This window comes from Bufo gargarizans, chromosome 9, assembly GCF_014858855.1.
Source record: "Bufo gargarizans isolate SCDJY-AF-19 chromosome 9, ASM1485885v1, whole genome shotgun sequence".
Classification (NCBI taxonomy): domain Eukaryota; kingdom Metazoa; phylum Chordata; class Amphibia; order Anura; family Bufonidae; genus Bufo; species Bufo gargarizans.
Window position 1 is genome coordinate 111,214,346 of NC_058088.1, and position 15,026 is coordinate 111,229,371.

The 15,026-nt window shown below is 49.6% G+C and overlaps 1 protein-coding gene across 1 annotated transcript in view; it reads right to left on the reverse strand.

Moving 5' to 3' along the window:
- The window catches only part of ATRX (ATRX chromatin remodeler), a 186,739-nt gene that overhangs the window by 131,882 nt on the left and 39,831 nt on the right, over window positions 1–15,026 (reverse strand). Inside the window, exons 6-8 of the mRNA XM_044305242.1 lie at window positions 13,370–13,489; window positions 6,407–6,516; window positions 3,611–3,678 (exon numbers count right to left, since the gene is read on the reverse strand). Of these exons, the coding sequence (XP_044161177.1) occupies window positions 3,611–3,678; window positions 6,407–6,516; window positions 13,370–13,489 (298 nt within the window). The remainder of the gene's footprint in view (window positions 1–3,610; window positions 3,679–6,406; window positions 6,517–13,369; window positions 13,490–15,026) is intronic.

Consider the following 15,026-nt stretch of genomic DNA (forward strand, 5'->3'; position numbering starts at 1 on the left):
CATCTGTTTATTCATTATTATTTCATATTTTATTTATTTTTAATTTTCATTTTAATTTTTTTTTTTTTTTTTTTTTATTTAAAACAGCCTCTCTGAGGCTAAAGGGGAACCACCATATAGGGGCACAGATTCTCTTGATGCAAGAGAAAAAAGGGGTGGCCAACCATACAGGCCCATTGGGAGCCTGCCTGCACCCAAAGGGTTAACAGGGAGCCGGCCTGGGGGCCGGCGCTGCGATCCACTGGGGGCGGAGGAAGCCCCAGGCGGGAAGAATTCGCGCCTGGAGAAGTACCCGCCCCCTCCAACAAAGGCCAGAATTTTGCGGCCTAGTAGGCCGTAAAGCCGGGGCCTAAATTTGTGCGGCGCCCGGCCGACCGGGGCCGCATAGTATTATATACCGCCGGGACTGAGGCGGAGCGGCGCATTAAACCGGCCGCGGGAGCCCACCCCGCAGGCCGGAAGAGTCGGGCCCAAATGGAGTGCCGGAATTGCGGCCCCGCAGGCCCGATGGCGGACCAGCAGGTCATTGCGGCGCCCGGCCGCACCGGAATGTCCATGCCGGCCGGAGGCGAGGTCTGTCAGGAGCGGGCCCCAGGCCCTGAGCAACGCTCCGGTAAGGAGATGGGGGGACCCCGAGATCGGGTGCCCGCGTAGTATCATATACCGGCGGGACATCAAAAGATAAAGGGGGACAGCAGCTGCATGTCCTATGGGGGCCAGGAGGGGGAGGGGGGAAGCAGGGAGCAGATTGCCGCCTTGCGGCACCCCAGGGGCCAGCCTAGATCCAGCAGTGGAAGGGTTAAGGTTTGTCCAGGGATTCGAACTCATGACCTCTGCCATCAGAGGCAAGGCATTCACCATCACAGCTATGAAAGCTGTTCAGAGAGGCACAGTATGGGCCATGGGGGGGGGGGGGGGGGGTTAGGCCCGCAGGAGACCGGGTGGTGGTGGTGGTGGAAAGGGGGGGGTCGTAGGGCTGGAGAAGCCAATCTCTCACCATAGCCGTCTTCACCCTCGGTCCATTCCAGCAGGGTCGCCCCTTCAGCTACTGGCACCGTAGTGGCAGGACGCTGGAAGAGGGGCTTGGCGTGCGGGCGACCCTTGCGCTGGCGGGATACAGGGGAGCTGGGCTGCCCTGGTCCTCCTTGCCTTCTGTGGGGGAGGCAGCAGTGCGGTGACCGGCACTGGCGCAGCTCGACCCCGGGAGAAACAGAGAGGTCTAGTGCGACTCTGTTGTCCCTGATGATCTGGAACAAAAAGAAAAGAAAAAAGTAAAAATCAAAATTTAAACAAGGAGAATCAGCCCTGCAGTAGCAGGGAGTGTCTTGCCTCCTTGGACACTAAGCAAAAACTGGCAGTCTCTCTCTCCAGGCTGAGGGTATAGCTGTGGAGGAGGGGCTTAACAGTTTTCACTTAGTGTCACGCCTCCTATGGAGATGAGCTATACCCAAGGTCTTCTGTGTCCCCCAAGGAAACTGGGCGAGAAATTAAGTTAAAAAATCAACTTCTGTCAGCTGCAAGGGTTGGGGGGGGGGTGACTTTCTCCCTGCAGCTCACACTCAGACAGCACAGTGCTGCTGTCTTAGAGAGAGCTTTTCAAAAGGCCACATTCAGATTTGATTAGGCCACGCCCCTTCCACTTCTCAGACAGATTGGAAAAAAAAAAATGAAGTTAAAAATCAACTTCTAGGTCCCGCTAAGCCACACCCTGATCTGGTTAGGCGACGTCCAACCCCCCCAAGCCGACAGGGAAAGAAAAAATGAAGTTAAAAATCAACTTTTGTCAGTTGCAGGGGGTGGGAGGGAGGGCGACTTTCTTCCTGCAGCTCACGCTCAGACAGCACAGTGCTGGTGTGAGCTGTTCAAAAGGACATCCCTGTGTCCGTCCAGGCCATGCGCCAGACGGAGGACAGGGAGTCAAAGCCGGACTGTCCGGCCTAAAACTAGACCTCTGGCCACCCAAGGGGCAGGCTGCTGTGGAGGTCATAGTTAAGAGGATGGTCCGTTAGGGAGGTCAGTGTTAAGGGTCAAATTGCTGTAAAGGCCACTGTTAAAGGGGACAGGCCCCTGTGGAGGTCAGTGTCAAGGGGGTGGTGAGCTGTGAAACTCACCGTTAAAGGGGAAGGCTGCTGTAAAGGTCAAAGTTAAGGGGGTGGGCTGCTGTGGAGGTCCAATTTTAAAGGGACAGGGCACTGTGGAGGTCACTGTCAAGGAGCAGGGTGATGTAGATGTCACTGTTAGGCTGGGTTCACACGGGCGGATTAGGTCCGGATGCGTCCCGGTGTATTGCGGCAAACCCGCGCGATTAGGTACGCAATTGCAGTCAGTTTTGACTGAGATTGAGTTCCAATGTTCAGTTTTTATCGTGCGGGTGCAATGTGTTTTGCACGCGCGTGATAAAACACTGACTGTGGTACCCAGACCCGAATTTCTTCACAGAAGTTCAGGTTTGGGTTCGGTGTTGTGTAGATATTATTTTCCCTTATAACATGGTTATAAGGGAAAACAATAGCATTCTGAATACAGAATGTGTAGTAGGTAATCAATTGTGTTAAAAAAAATAAAAAAAATATTAACTCGCCTTCTCTTGATCGCGTAGTTCCCGGTCTCTTTACTTCTTTAATGATGAACTACCGGCTAGGACCCGTGGTGACGTCAGATCACATGCTCCAATCACATGGTCCATCAATTGATCACCTAAGCATTCTGTATTCAGAATGCTATTATTTTCCCTTATAACCATGTTATAAGGGAAAATACAGTGAATAGACTGTCACCTAGCAACCATGCGTGAAAATCGCACCGCATCCGCACTTGCTTGCGGATGCTTTTGATTTTCACTCAGCACCATTCACTTCTATGGGGCCTGCGTTGCGTGATAAACGCACAATATAGAGCATGCTGCGATTTTCACGCAACGCATAAGTGATGCGTGAAAATCACAGCTCATGTGCACAGCCCCATAGAAATTAACGGGTCCAGATTCAGTGCGAGTGCAATGCGTTCACCTCCCGCATTGCACCCACGTGGAAATCTCGCCCGTGTGAACTCAGCCTTATAGTGGATAGTGTTGATATATTTTAAAGGACACACACGAACATTAAATTAAATATACCTGAGCGAAGGCGGGTCCCTTCAGCTAATAAGTTATATTTATGGTAACTGGAATACCCCTTTAATACTAACATGTGCAGGCAAACTACATCTTAAAAAAGTGGTTTTACAGCAACTAGGTTTTCAAAATAAAGATCACGAACATTGAATCCAACCTTAGGGACCAGACAGGGTATTTTGACATGGAGCAGAAAACACCTCTCTCATTGTTTTCAGCGACAGGCTGCACCATTCATGTTGCTTTTTTTCCATTGCAACAAGAAAAGTCAAGGCAGTCACAGCAATAAACCACGATCTGCCACTGAAAACCATTGGTAGCAGTTTCCACCTTGCTAAACGCTAGTAAAATAAAAAGTAACTACAGGCTGAACTGGAAGGACAGATGGTTTTTTTTTCAGCCTTATTAACCATGTATGTAATTACATTCACTAATTATACAATATGTATGTAGCTACTAAGATCCCTTTGGCGATGGGTAAAGAAAACTATAGCTCACCGACACTGCTCATCCATTCCATCGGCATCTCGATTGATGTCATCACTCATGTAATATTTAAAGCAATTCTGAGGTAAAAATTGAAAAAAAGGACAAAAAGATCAGACAGACACTCATTGACCAGAACTAAAACTGCATTAAAGAAGGCACAAATACTACAAAATTCACCAAATTCTGGGTTATAGGGGCTGTCCAGGTTCTAGATATTGATAATGTCAGAAGGGTGGGGTCCAACACCTCCACTAATCAACTGCCGACACTGGGACAGAAAGAACGGAGCCGAAGCACCACTATGTGAGCACAGCCTCAGATTTATCAACCAGCATCAACCACTGTGATACATCTGGCACAAAGACTCTTGAGGTTTACTCTGGCAATTAGACAGTATTAGGCTACTTTCACACTGGCGTTTTGAATTCCGTTTGCGAGATCCATTTCAGGGATCTCACAAACTGTTCAAAACTGATCAGTTCAGCCCCAATGCATTCTGAATGGATAAGGATCCGTTCAGAATTCATCAGTTTGGCTCCGTTCCACTGTGGATGCGTTTTGGTGTACGCCTGACCATGCGGAACCAAAATGGTGTGCTTTAGTGAGGGAAAAGTGTAGCCAAAATAGAAAATGGATTAATAAAGTATATTAGAGAGTTTTATTAGGGACAACATATAAAAAAATTTATATAAAAAGGTTTAGTTACTCTTTAAAGTGTACCTGAGTTTACAATTACATAATGGCTGTGCTTCTATGTACAATCATAAAAAAGGAGGAACTAGTGTTTTTGGGGCTTCCCGAAAGTCTCTTTCAGCGATATTCCCTGTCTCAGCAGCACAGCTAGATGCATATCACCAAGATGTTGTGGGTGTCACTTCTGTTGAATTGGTTGCCAATACTGTATGCAGTGACCTCTATGTTTGTTTTCGTCTAGGAAGATGAGAAAGTTGCCAAGGAGGGAGAGATCAGACTTAGGGCTCGTTCACACGAATGTGTGCTGCCCGTTGCTGTATTGTGGACCGCATTTGCAGATCCGCAATACACGCGCACCGTTCTGTGTGCATTCCGCATAACGGATGTGGACCCATTCACTTCAATGGGCTCTGCAAATCCGGAGATGCAGAACGGAAGCACAGAACCGAACACTATGGAAGCACTACGGAGTGCTTCCTGGGGTTCCGGTTCCTCTGCACCGCATGGCCTGTGGATGGCCCGGTTGCGCATGGTGTGGGGGGGGGGGGGGGGGAGAGGACTGTGGATGGCCCGGTTGCGCATGAGGGGACGGGACGGGGGACTGTGGATGGCCCGGTTGCGCATGGTGGGGGGGGGGGGGGGGGGGGGAGATCTGTGGGTGGCACGGTTGTGAAGGGGATATGGGGTTCTGTGGATGCATCTTATGCTATGTGTCATCCACAGATCTCCCCCATACACAGATCCCCCTCACCATAACAGCCCTTGCCCCGCCGCTCACAGCAGTAGACTATTCCTTAACTGGCAGTAACTTTTACTTTAAATCACCGCATCTTCTTTTACCTTACAATGAAGCTCCAGTAACAGGCAGAGCAGGCGGCGTAACGTCACTTACTCACGTGACGCACATGCTCCGCCTACTTTATGAAAGAAGCAGGCGGAGCACACGCGTCACGTGAGTAAGTGACGTTACGCCGCTGCCTGCTCTGGAGCTTCATTGTAAGGTAAAAGAAGATGCAGTGATTTAAAGTTCAAGGACCGACAGGCATAGCACCTGACCGCGCACATATCAACGAATCGGCCGATTATTCGATAACGGGATTCGTTGACAACGAATCCCGTTAACGATTATAATCGATAACGTCAATTAATCGTTGCAGCCCTACCGTGCATTGTTGACCGCTATTTGCGGTCCACAGCACGGCCTTCACACGGTCATGTTAACAAGCCCTTAGACATACAGGAGCTTCTCTGCTCTTTAGAAGCAGCGTACAGGCAGGGTTTCTATCAGGTCCAGGAGCTCAGCTAGCCCTGACAGCACCCCCATTTCCTGTGAGCCATCTTGTGTCTCTGCTACCAGGGGCACATCTTACCTGACAACAGGCAGTGAACAGCAACTTAGGTGGAAATCAGGGCCCTAGTGGTCATGGCTTTACAGCTTTGTTTTTTAGCAGGTAAATGCAGGCATAATTTTTATATGAAGCGATTTAGAAATTTGCCATTTCTATCATCATCTATTAAATGAAATGGTGTCAAAGTACAATGACTTTAACCTAATGGGTCTAACCAGTGTCAATCACCAGAACAAAGATGGTATAGTGGTGTCGAGCTTAAGTAGAGGCACAGCCTAATATGAGGATCAACAGCTATGACTAGCTAAACCGAGGGGGGGGGACCTTAGCAAGCGCAACAGTCCTTTTGTTATGCTGATCTGTGGGTGCCCTGGGCCTCATGCATCCATAGATCCGTTAACACAAAACAAAGTACTGGATTTTTATCCAGATTGTATTTAATAGACTCAAGGGGTCAACCATAATATTCCAGGGGCACTGGATGGACTATATTTGGAAGATAATCATTTATTTTTTCTATTGACATTGATAACCAGTTTTTAGCACTAGAAGCTCATTACATTATAAGGTTATCACTAACTGGTAACAAAGAGTAATGACAAATCCTTCAGTTACAGCCATGCATTTGTGCTAGCCTGCAGAGAAAGTGAACATCATATGCTTAGGAGGTGAATAAGGCTAGATGTGAACCCAGTTTACCCATAGTTGTGTGTATATACACACACACACACATTCAGAGAGCAAAAAAACAAACCACGTGTACCTTACAAATGAGGACTTTGAGAGCAGGATGTCTGTAAATTGAGTCTTTCTGAAAGTGATTTACTTGTTGTCCACAAGCTGTGCAAGAGACAATCCCATGGAGTCCTTCCTCTAAAGAAAAAAAAAAAAAAGGGGGGGGAGGGAATTGGTACAAGTCGAATGATATCTGCTCAGTTTTAACTATACATTTATTCATACTTCATAACTGCAATTAAAGAAGAACTCCTGCCAAAAATGTTATTTTCTGACCAGTTGGATAGTTATATGATGTAATCTGTAGTAATTTTCTTACCATTGGCTGTATTTGTGAGTAATGTGACCAGCAATCAGACTCTTCCAACTGACACAGCATCTTATGTGTGGACAGGAAGTCAGTTTCTCTATGTATTCCTATGGGAGCCTCACTCTCATAGGAATGAACAGAGATGTAACAGACTTCCTGTCCTGTGTCAGTTGGAGATCAGAGTAGGCAACATGACATCACTTTCTAGCGGGTCAGAGAATAAACATTTTACCTGGAGTTCTACTTTAAAAGTGTCAAAACCCCTTTTACAAGGGCCAACACAGGCAATGATGAGAACAAAGCAATCGTTGCCCGATACTACCAGATCTTTCAGCAGATGATACAATTACATGCAGAAATAATCCATGTATGTGAACATGCAACTGCTACTGTGACCGCTCGCCTCCATATTCATTGCTTACCAGCAGCAGATTTATATAGGGGGAGTAGGGCATGTCCAGAAATGGAAGTGGCCACCGCCCAAACAAACAAGATTCTCCATTCTGACAATGCTGATTTATCCACAGGCTGGTCATTTAGCATAATAAAGGGCATCTGTCAGCAGTTTTGCACCTATGAACCTGGCTAACTGTTACATGTGTGCTTGGCAGCTGAAGGCATTGTGTTGGTCCCATGTTCCCATATTCATAACTGCAATGTCACCGTTGCTCCTAGAAGTTCATTTGCATAAAATTAAAACATTTTTCTTAGCAATGCAGGATCATATGAACATGGGACCAACACAGATGCCTTCAGCTGCCAAGTGGACATCCAGCAGGTCAGCTAATTTCATAGGTATAAATCTGCTGACAGATACCCTTTAAACAATTCTCAACATGGAGATAAATGTATACAGACATTGTAAAGTATGAAGTAAAAATTGGATTTTTTGTACTCACCGTAAAATCCTTTTCTCGTAGTAGGCATTGGGGGACACAGCACCATGGGTATATGTCCAACTACCACTAGGAGGCACTAGACACAAAAAGTGTTGGCTCCTCCCAGGTGGGCTATACCCTCTCCACAGGCACGAGGCTATTCAGTTTGTACCAAAAGCAGTAGGAGAGAGAAGAAAAGCAAGGAACCAACAACTCCCGTACCGGGAAAGATCAAGAGACCAGCCCGGAGAAGCGGAAGTAAAAACATAGGGTGGGATCTGTGTCCCCCAATGCCTACTACGAGAAAAGGATTTTACGGTGAGTACAAAAAATCCAATTTTCTCGTGCATGGCATTGGGGGACACAGCACCATGGGACGTCCCAAAGCAGTCCCTGAGGGTGGGAAAAGAAGAGACGTGCCACCGGCTGGGCATACAGGTGCAGGAGAATGTGACCATGTGACCCAACAGGAAAAAACACGGAATGGGCAAGAGGTCTCATAACAAGGAAGAAACCTCAGAAGAAGCAGGGAAGGCTGCCAGCACCCCAGGACAAATGTCTGGAAGAAAATCCCAAATGCAAGAAGGTGGCAAAAGGGAACACCAAGCGCAGCCAAGGGCTGGAGAAAAAAATTAGGACAGCACTGCGTGTTGGATCGACCCAACGCCCTACATTGTCTCAGACCCATAAACCTGTGGCCATCCCCTGAAAGGCCAGGGGAGAAAAGAAACAGGGAAGCACTGGAAACCAAACGAGTGAGGGAAGCCATAGCAAGGCTCACATGTGAAGGGAGAGGGACTCCCCTCACCGCAAGGCCAGGTGAAGAAGCCAAGCGCCCCATGTAAAGGCGAAAACCCAAGGCTGCTAGAGGAAACTGCCAACCCTTGGAGAAGGAGGGGGTTGTAGGTAAAAGCCAGGAACAAAGAACGATCGCTCCTGCGTCCCCAAAAACAGGAAACGAGGCACAAGCCTCCGAAAACAAGATAGCACTGTAAAGCGCAAGACCAGAGGAAACTCTGGGCATGTGAAGTATCATGGAAAAAAGGAACCAGAGACAGGCCCAGGCAACCTTGGCAGGAACACACTGGACTGACAGACATGGGAGTAGAAGAAGAGCACTCCAAACAGCCTAAGGAGGAAGGGGTCTACAACAGGAGGAGGTCCCTCCCGAAGGAGACCATACGGTGGAATTGCAAACCGTAGCACCAAACCACTCAATACCAGGTACTTTACGTGGGAGGATGGAAAAAAAGACAAATCCCAAGAGGACCTCAAATGAACAGGGACAGGGACTCCAGAAAGGAGTACCCAGATGGGGTCACAAGGAACCAGGAGCTGAACCACCGGAAGACAACGCAAGCCAGCATATCCAGGAAAGGCGAAAAGAAACCGCCATAGGGGAAGGGACATTGGCCATGGACAACTAGCCGCACCAAAAACATTGACCAGCAAACCGTAAACATTGTCCCAGAGAGGGCAAGTACAGCAGCTCGGAGGTACCACAAAACGACAGACATCGATATGCATAAGGAATGCAGAAGTCGCCATGAAAAAACCGGGGTAGCCTACATAGAAATGTAGAAACCAGCTGCGACCGGCATACAGAAAACTTCCAGGGGGGAGAAAGTACCAGACAGGTGCAGACGACAGCAAGGTCCAAGAGGACTGCCCCTTCGCCATGTAGCACAACTAAGCAGAAAATACAAGGGAATACCGAAAACACCTGGACCCAGAAGGAACTACGGGGCCCTGTCCGATACCAGAGCAATCAGCTGAAAATTCAGACAGGTGTGTGTGGCGCTCAGAGGTCCTGTCCTTGACCCGTCAGGGAGGACGTCCAGCAATGATAAAAGCCGTGGACCCAGAAGGATACCGTGAGGCGGACATCCAGCGATGACCGAAAACCACTGCCGCGGCCGATGCTCACCAGCAACATGTCCAAACAAGGTAGAAGATCCAGTGGAGATCCTTGTACTACACCAGGAATGGCCCACTCAGCAATAGGAAACAATGTGAGTACTCCCCTATAACATGGGGTAACGCGGAGCACAGCATACCGTAGGACCTTAAAGAGAAAGCAAGAGCAACTCTAGCACAAAGGCCAACAACCACCTGGCCATGGAGTAGGAGGTTGAATGAGGACCACCCGCCGGACCAGACAGATCAGTCATATACTGGAGCTACCAGAAGCAGCACTAGACCGATAAGGTGGGGGATGGGCTGAACCACCCCTGCCAGATATGGTAACCATGCACATGCTGAACAAGGGTGACCTGGTGCTGACAGTGCCTTGAGCGGCACAAGGAGACCAATGAGGACGACAGTAACGGAGTGGCAGACGTATGGAAGAACCAAACGGATGGAACCAACATCTGCAGCACAGATTAGAACCCGTGGGCAGAAAACACCTAGTAAGAAAGAAACTGTCTGGGCCACAGATCGCACCACAGGGCCCAGCACTTGGGGTACTACAAACACACGCCTAAAATAAAGGTAAAGTGGCTGCATGTTGCCGACCAAGGAGAGTGGAAACATAGCCACAGCATCTGGGGATGCGACAGCATTCGGAGGGTACAGGTACACAACCTGTAAAGTAGAAATATGGCTGTGAAGAGGAACTTCATTTAAGATCGAAGCAATGTGGCCGCATGGTGCACCCCAGACCCAGAGAGGTGCAACAGCAACCGCGTTAACAATGGAACCCATAGGGCCGCACGGTACCACAAAGAACAAGACAGGTGCACACTACAATCAGGTAGGTGCAATGGCAACAGAAACAGGGCCGCATAGTACACCATAGAAGCCAGACAGGTGTAACGGCTGCAGCATCAAAGACGGTTCAGGAACTCTACCTATGAAGGAAGTAAGATGGCTGTGTGGTGCACACTATGATGAGGTAGGTGCAATGGCCACGGCAACTGGAGGAGGCCTCAAAATCTCGTCCTGTAAGGGAGAGAAAATGCCACATGGTACACCATAAAGCCGGACAGGAGGAACGGCTACCACATCCGGAGATGGTGCAGGTACTCTACCTGTTAAGGGATCAAGGTGGCAGGGAACAGACAGGTGTAACTGAACCGGACAGGGGCAACTCTATGGCAATAGAAAGTGGCCTCTATATCTCGCCCGTAGGGAGAAATGTTGCCGCCTGGAAGACAATAGAGCCCGCCAGGGGTATCGACCACAGCACCGGAGATGGCGTAGGTACTCTACCTATGAAGGGAGCAAAATGGCTGGGAATAGACAGGTGCAATTTCAACGGCAATTAAAGGCGGCCTGTAAATCTCGCCAGAAAGGGAGAAATAGTGCCGCACGGAACACCATAGCGCCAGCCAGGGGAATTGGCTACAGCATCAGGAGATGGCGTAGATACTCTACCTATGACGGGAGCAAAGTGGCTGGGAACAGACAGGTGCAATTGCAACGGCAATCGAAGCGGCCTGTACATCTCGCCCGGAAGGGAGAAATAGTGCTGTATGGAACACCCCAGAGCCAGCCAGGAGTAATGGCTCCAGCATCTGGAGTAGGTGTAGGTACACTACCTATGAAAAGGGGCAAGGCAGCTGTACAATTGCTCTTAACTCCCCAACCTACAGGAGGCGATAGCCGAGCTAACCGCTTGCCCAGAACAGGAACCCCCTGTAATGAGGTAGAGTGGCGAACACCACCACCAGGATGGGGACCCTGTGGAAACACTCTCAAATATGTAGAGGATAGCCCCTGGTATAGGGGAACCAGGAAGGCTTGTCAGGGACAGCCTATGGCAGTGGTGCAGGCATCCCCCTGTTAAGGAGAAGGCGTACGTATCAGAGACACCGCGTAGGTGACTCAGTATGCTAAACACGGGGACGGCTGCCTTACCTGTGCGGTTGAATACCTGTGTGGTCAGGGAGCACCATCCGAAAATCCACTAGAGGGGATACCAACCCTGGGTAGGAAAGGTTCCTCCGTCCACATTCGTCTTGACCTCCCAGAGGGCTTCTGTATGGAGGAAGACCGCCTGATGCTCTGTTCCGAGGGAATCGGCGCAGAGGTGTCCCCAGAGGCAACGGATGGGGTGACAGGAAGGATTCGTCACCAGCCTCAGGCCTGTCCTGGGGGGGATCCGAGGATGCCGAGGAGGGGTGGTACCCCGTTGAGACCACCCGAGGGAGTACCGTGAGCTACCCCTAGCCGAACCCGGGTGCAGGTACCCCTAACTGAGCGTGCCCCATCTGCAGGGAGGACCCTGGGAGGGCAGAGGTGGCCGCAATTTGGATTGGTAGCGGCCAGTGACACCGCCAGGGAGAGGCGGTCAAGGTTCCCATGGCATTGACACGGAGGGAGCCCATTCATGGGGGACCGACACAAAGGGATTGTTCGGGGAAAGGATCTGGGAAGAGGTACTGCACCCAGCAGGGACAGGCTGACCGCACGGCAGCCATTGTTAGACCCAGAGAGGTGCAGACAGCGGACGCACGTGAAAACACGTGGCGACCGAGGAGAGGCTGGGAGAGGAGATGCTCAAAAAGCAGCCAGCAGAGGCTGTCTATCCTGACCCGGACGCCCTGTTCCCCCAAAGAGGCGCTGCAGCAGCTTGTCCCCCCAAAAGAGGTGGTCAGTAGGGCTGCAGGGGACATAAAGCAATTGAGGGGAGGGAAGGGGTTAACCACCCCCTTCAGCAGAAAAAACACGTTAGCCCAGGAAAGGGTGAAGAGATAGCCCCTCCCAAGGGCCGGGCGGGGCTCAGAAAAGCCCGGGAAGCAAGGAGGAGGGGCCGGGAAGATTGCGGCCTAGCAGGCCCAAAAGCCGGGGCCTCGATTTATTAAGGCGGCCGGGAATGGAGCGAGGGGGGCGGGGCGAACCGCGGCCGGCAGAGGGCCCACCGAATCATAAAAATAGGTGAGGAGGGTAGGGGGGGAGAAGCGACACCTAGGGACAGGTGGATCAGGGCAAACGGAGCACCTGGGAGCCGGGAACGGGCCACAGAAGATGAGGCCTAGTCCCGGCAGAAGCCGGGGACTAAAGTAGCGGAGAAGCCAGGGAGAAGACTGTGTGGCCAGGGAGGAGAGAAAAGACCAACCAAGGGGGAAGAGAAGGGAGGGAAAACAAGAATATAACCCCCCCCAGAAAAAAGGGGGGGTTGGCTAGGGGGAAGATGGAGGCTCCCCAGGACCCCCAGCTAAGGTGGATCCCATCCCCCTGGCCACAGGAGGGAACCTAACCCTGGGGCAGGGACACAGGGGAGTATACTCACCATCAGATATACTCACCATCCGATGTCTTCGGGCGCAGCAGGGTCACCCCTTCGGCAGACTCAACACGGAAACCGTGGGAATGCCGGCAAGCCACTGCGGATGCAGTCCGTGGGGACTGGGTGACCGGCGATGGTACCGAAGTACGCGCCCGCAGGGGGGCAACTAAAGTGGAACACGATGGAGCCCCAGCCTGCAGCAGGTATAACGGTGGAGAACACCGAGACCTGCGGAAGAGAGAAAAAAGAAAAGAATAAAAATAAAAAACAGCAGAACCTGCAAAAAAGCAGGACAGGTCTGCCTCCTACGGACACTAGACTAAAACTAAATGAATAGCCTCGTGCCTGTGGAGAGGGTATAGCCCACCTGGGAGGAGCCAACACTTTTTGTGTCTAGTGCCTCCTAGTGGTAGTTGGACATATACCCATGGTGCTGTGTCCCCCAATGCCATGCACGAGAAAATTGTTTAACACGTTCCTATTCTCATAGAATGCCAACATGCGTTGTATCAGCACGGATACAAACACTGAACTTTTTTTTATTATATTTGAACACTTGTATGTTAATACCTGGCCGTTTCTTGGGTAGGGGTAGATCGGGTTTGACTTTACTTCGATTTCGGAATTCTGGTCCTTTAAAATCATCTTTGTCTTCATTTAGAACTGGCTCTGGTTGCACAACTATAGTACCTGAAAGAATTGTAGCACATGTAAATCCAAATGCTTCTTACCATAGTATTTATTCAGCATGCCTTACAATTCCTATCACCTAGTTAATGCGCCTATACACAGTAGATAAAAGATGGCAATCATTTTAGAATTAAAAGGGTAATCCAGTTATTTTATAGAATACTAAAATATACTATTTTTGTTATACATTTATTTATATTTCTTATGCTAGTACTGAAGGCATAGTACAAGGTACAGAACGGGCATAAGACCTGTATAATGCATCGGTGCTTCACCCCCACTGGTACATGACGCCCTGGGTCAGCATACAGGTTAACTAAACTGCAATTTACTTTGTGTGCTGTTACATAGCCTCCAGTCTCTACGGCTTCATAGGAAAAGAGTCATTAAAACGTGTGATTTATACATTTAAACATCAGAGTCATGTGGGCAGTTCTACTACAAGTGACAGCCTAAAATTACAAGTTTTACTGGTAGTGGTAGGATTTCCTATTTTATGAAGAAATAAAACAACTCCTGAATACTCCTTTAATAATAGTTCTCAATGGCTGACATCCAACATCTGACAGAAGTAAAGGTTAGAGTCTTATTTCACCACACTGCACCAGACTGTCTGGACTGGCAGGATGTTATTGCCTTTCTATAAAACAATGAGCATAAAAAGTCAATATGAGGGCGGAGAGCGGAAATATTCATGTGCGCTTACAGACAAATTTTGATAGTTTAACTGAAACACTGCACAGGAGGGGGGGGGGGGGGCGGGGGCTTGGGGAGATTAACCCCTTCCCGACCAGCGCCGTAATAGCGCGGCGCAGCGGGACGTGACTTGCCGCCCAGCTCCTGCACCCGCCCGATCAGCTGTTCCCATTAGCCGGCCCCCTGCAGTATGCACGGCATCGGTGACAACACATATGCCGGCGCATTAACCCCTTCTATGCCGCAGTCAGAGCTGCCCACAACATAGAAGGTTTTTTTTTTGCGGGTGAGGGAGTCCATCGGGTCCCCGCACTGCTGTGGTGTAGACCCGATGGGTGAGAAGGCAGCACAATGCCTTGCACGGCATCGGGACCTGCCTTCTACAGGTGCCCAGGAGAACCAGCCTCAGACTGGGTCTCCTAGGCAACCTGTTAGTGTATTACTCAGTGTAATACACTAAGGCTCCATTTACACTTCCGCAAATGGGTCCACATCCATTTCGCAATTTTGCGGAACGGGTGTGGACCCATTCATTCTCTATAGGGACGGTATGGATGCGGAGTTCACACTGTGTGCTCTCCGCATCCGTATTTCCGGAGTGTGCCCCCCGATCTTCCGGTTCGCAGCTCCGGAGAGAACATTTCCTATTCTTGCTCGCAAGAATCTTATTGTGTCCGTAACAACCTGCTCTATTAAAATAGCACATGATCTACCCTGTCAGATGAATGTTTTTTGTTACCTTGCCTTACAAAAAAACATTATATAGAGCAATTAAAAATCATATGTATCCCAAAATAGTACCAATAAAACTGGCACCTTACGCCCTAGTTTCCAAAATAGG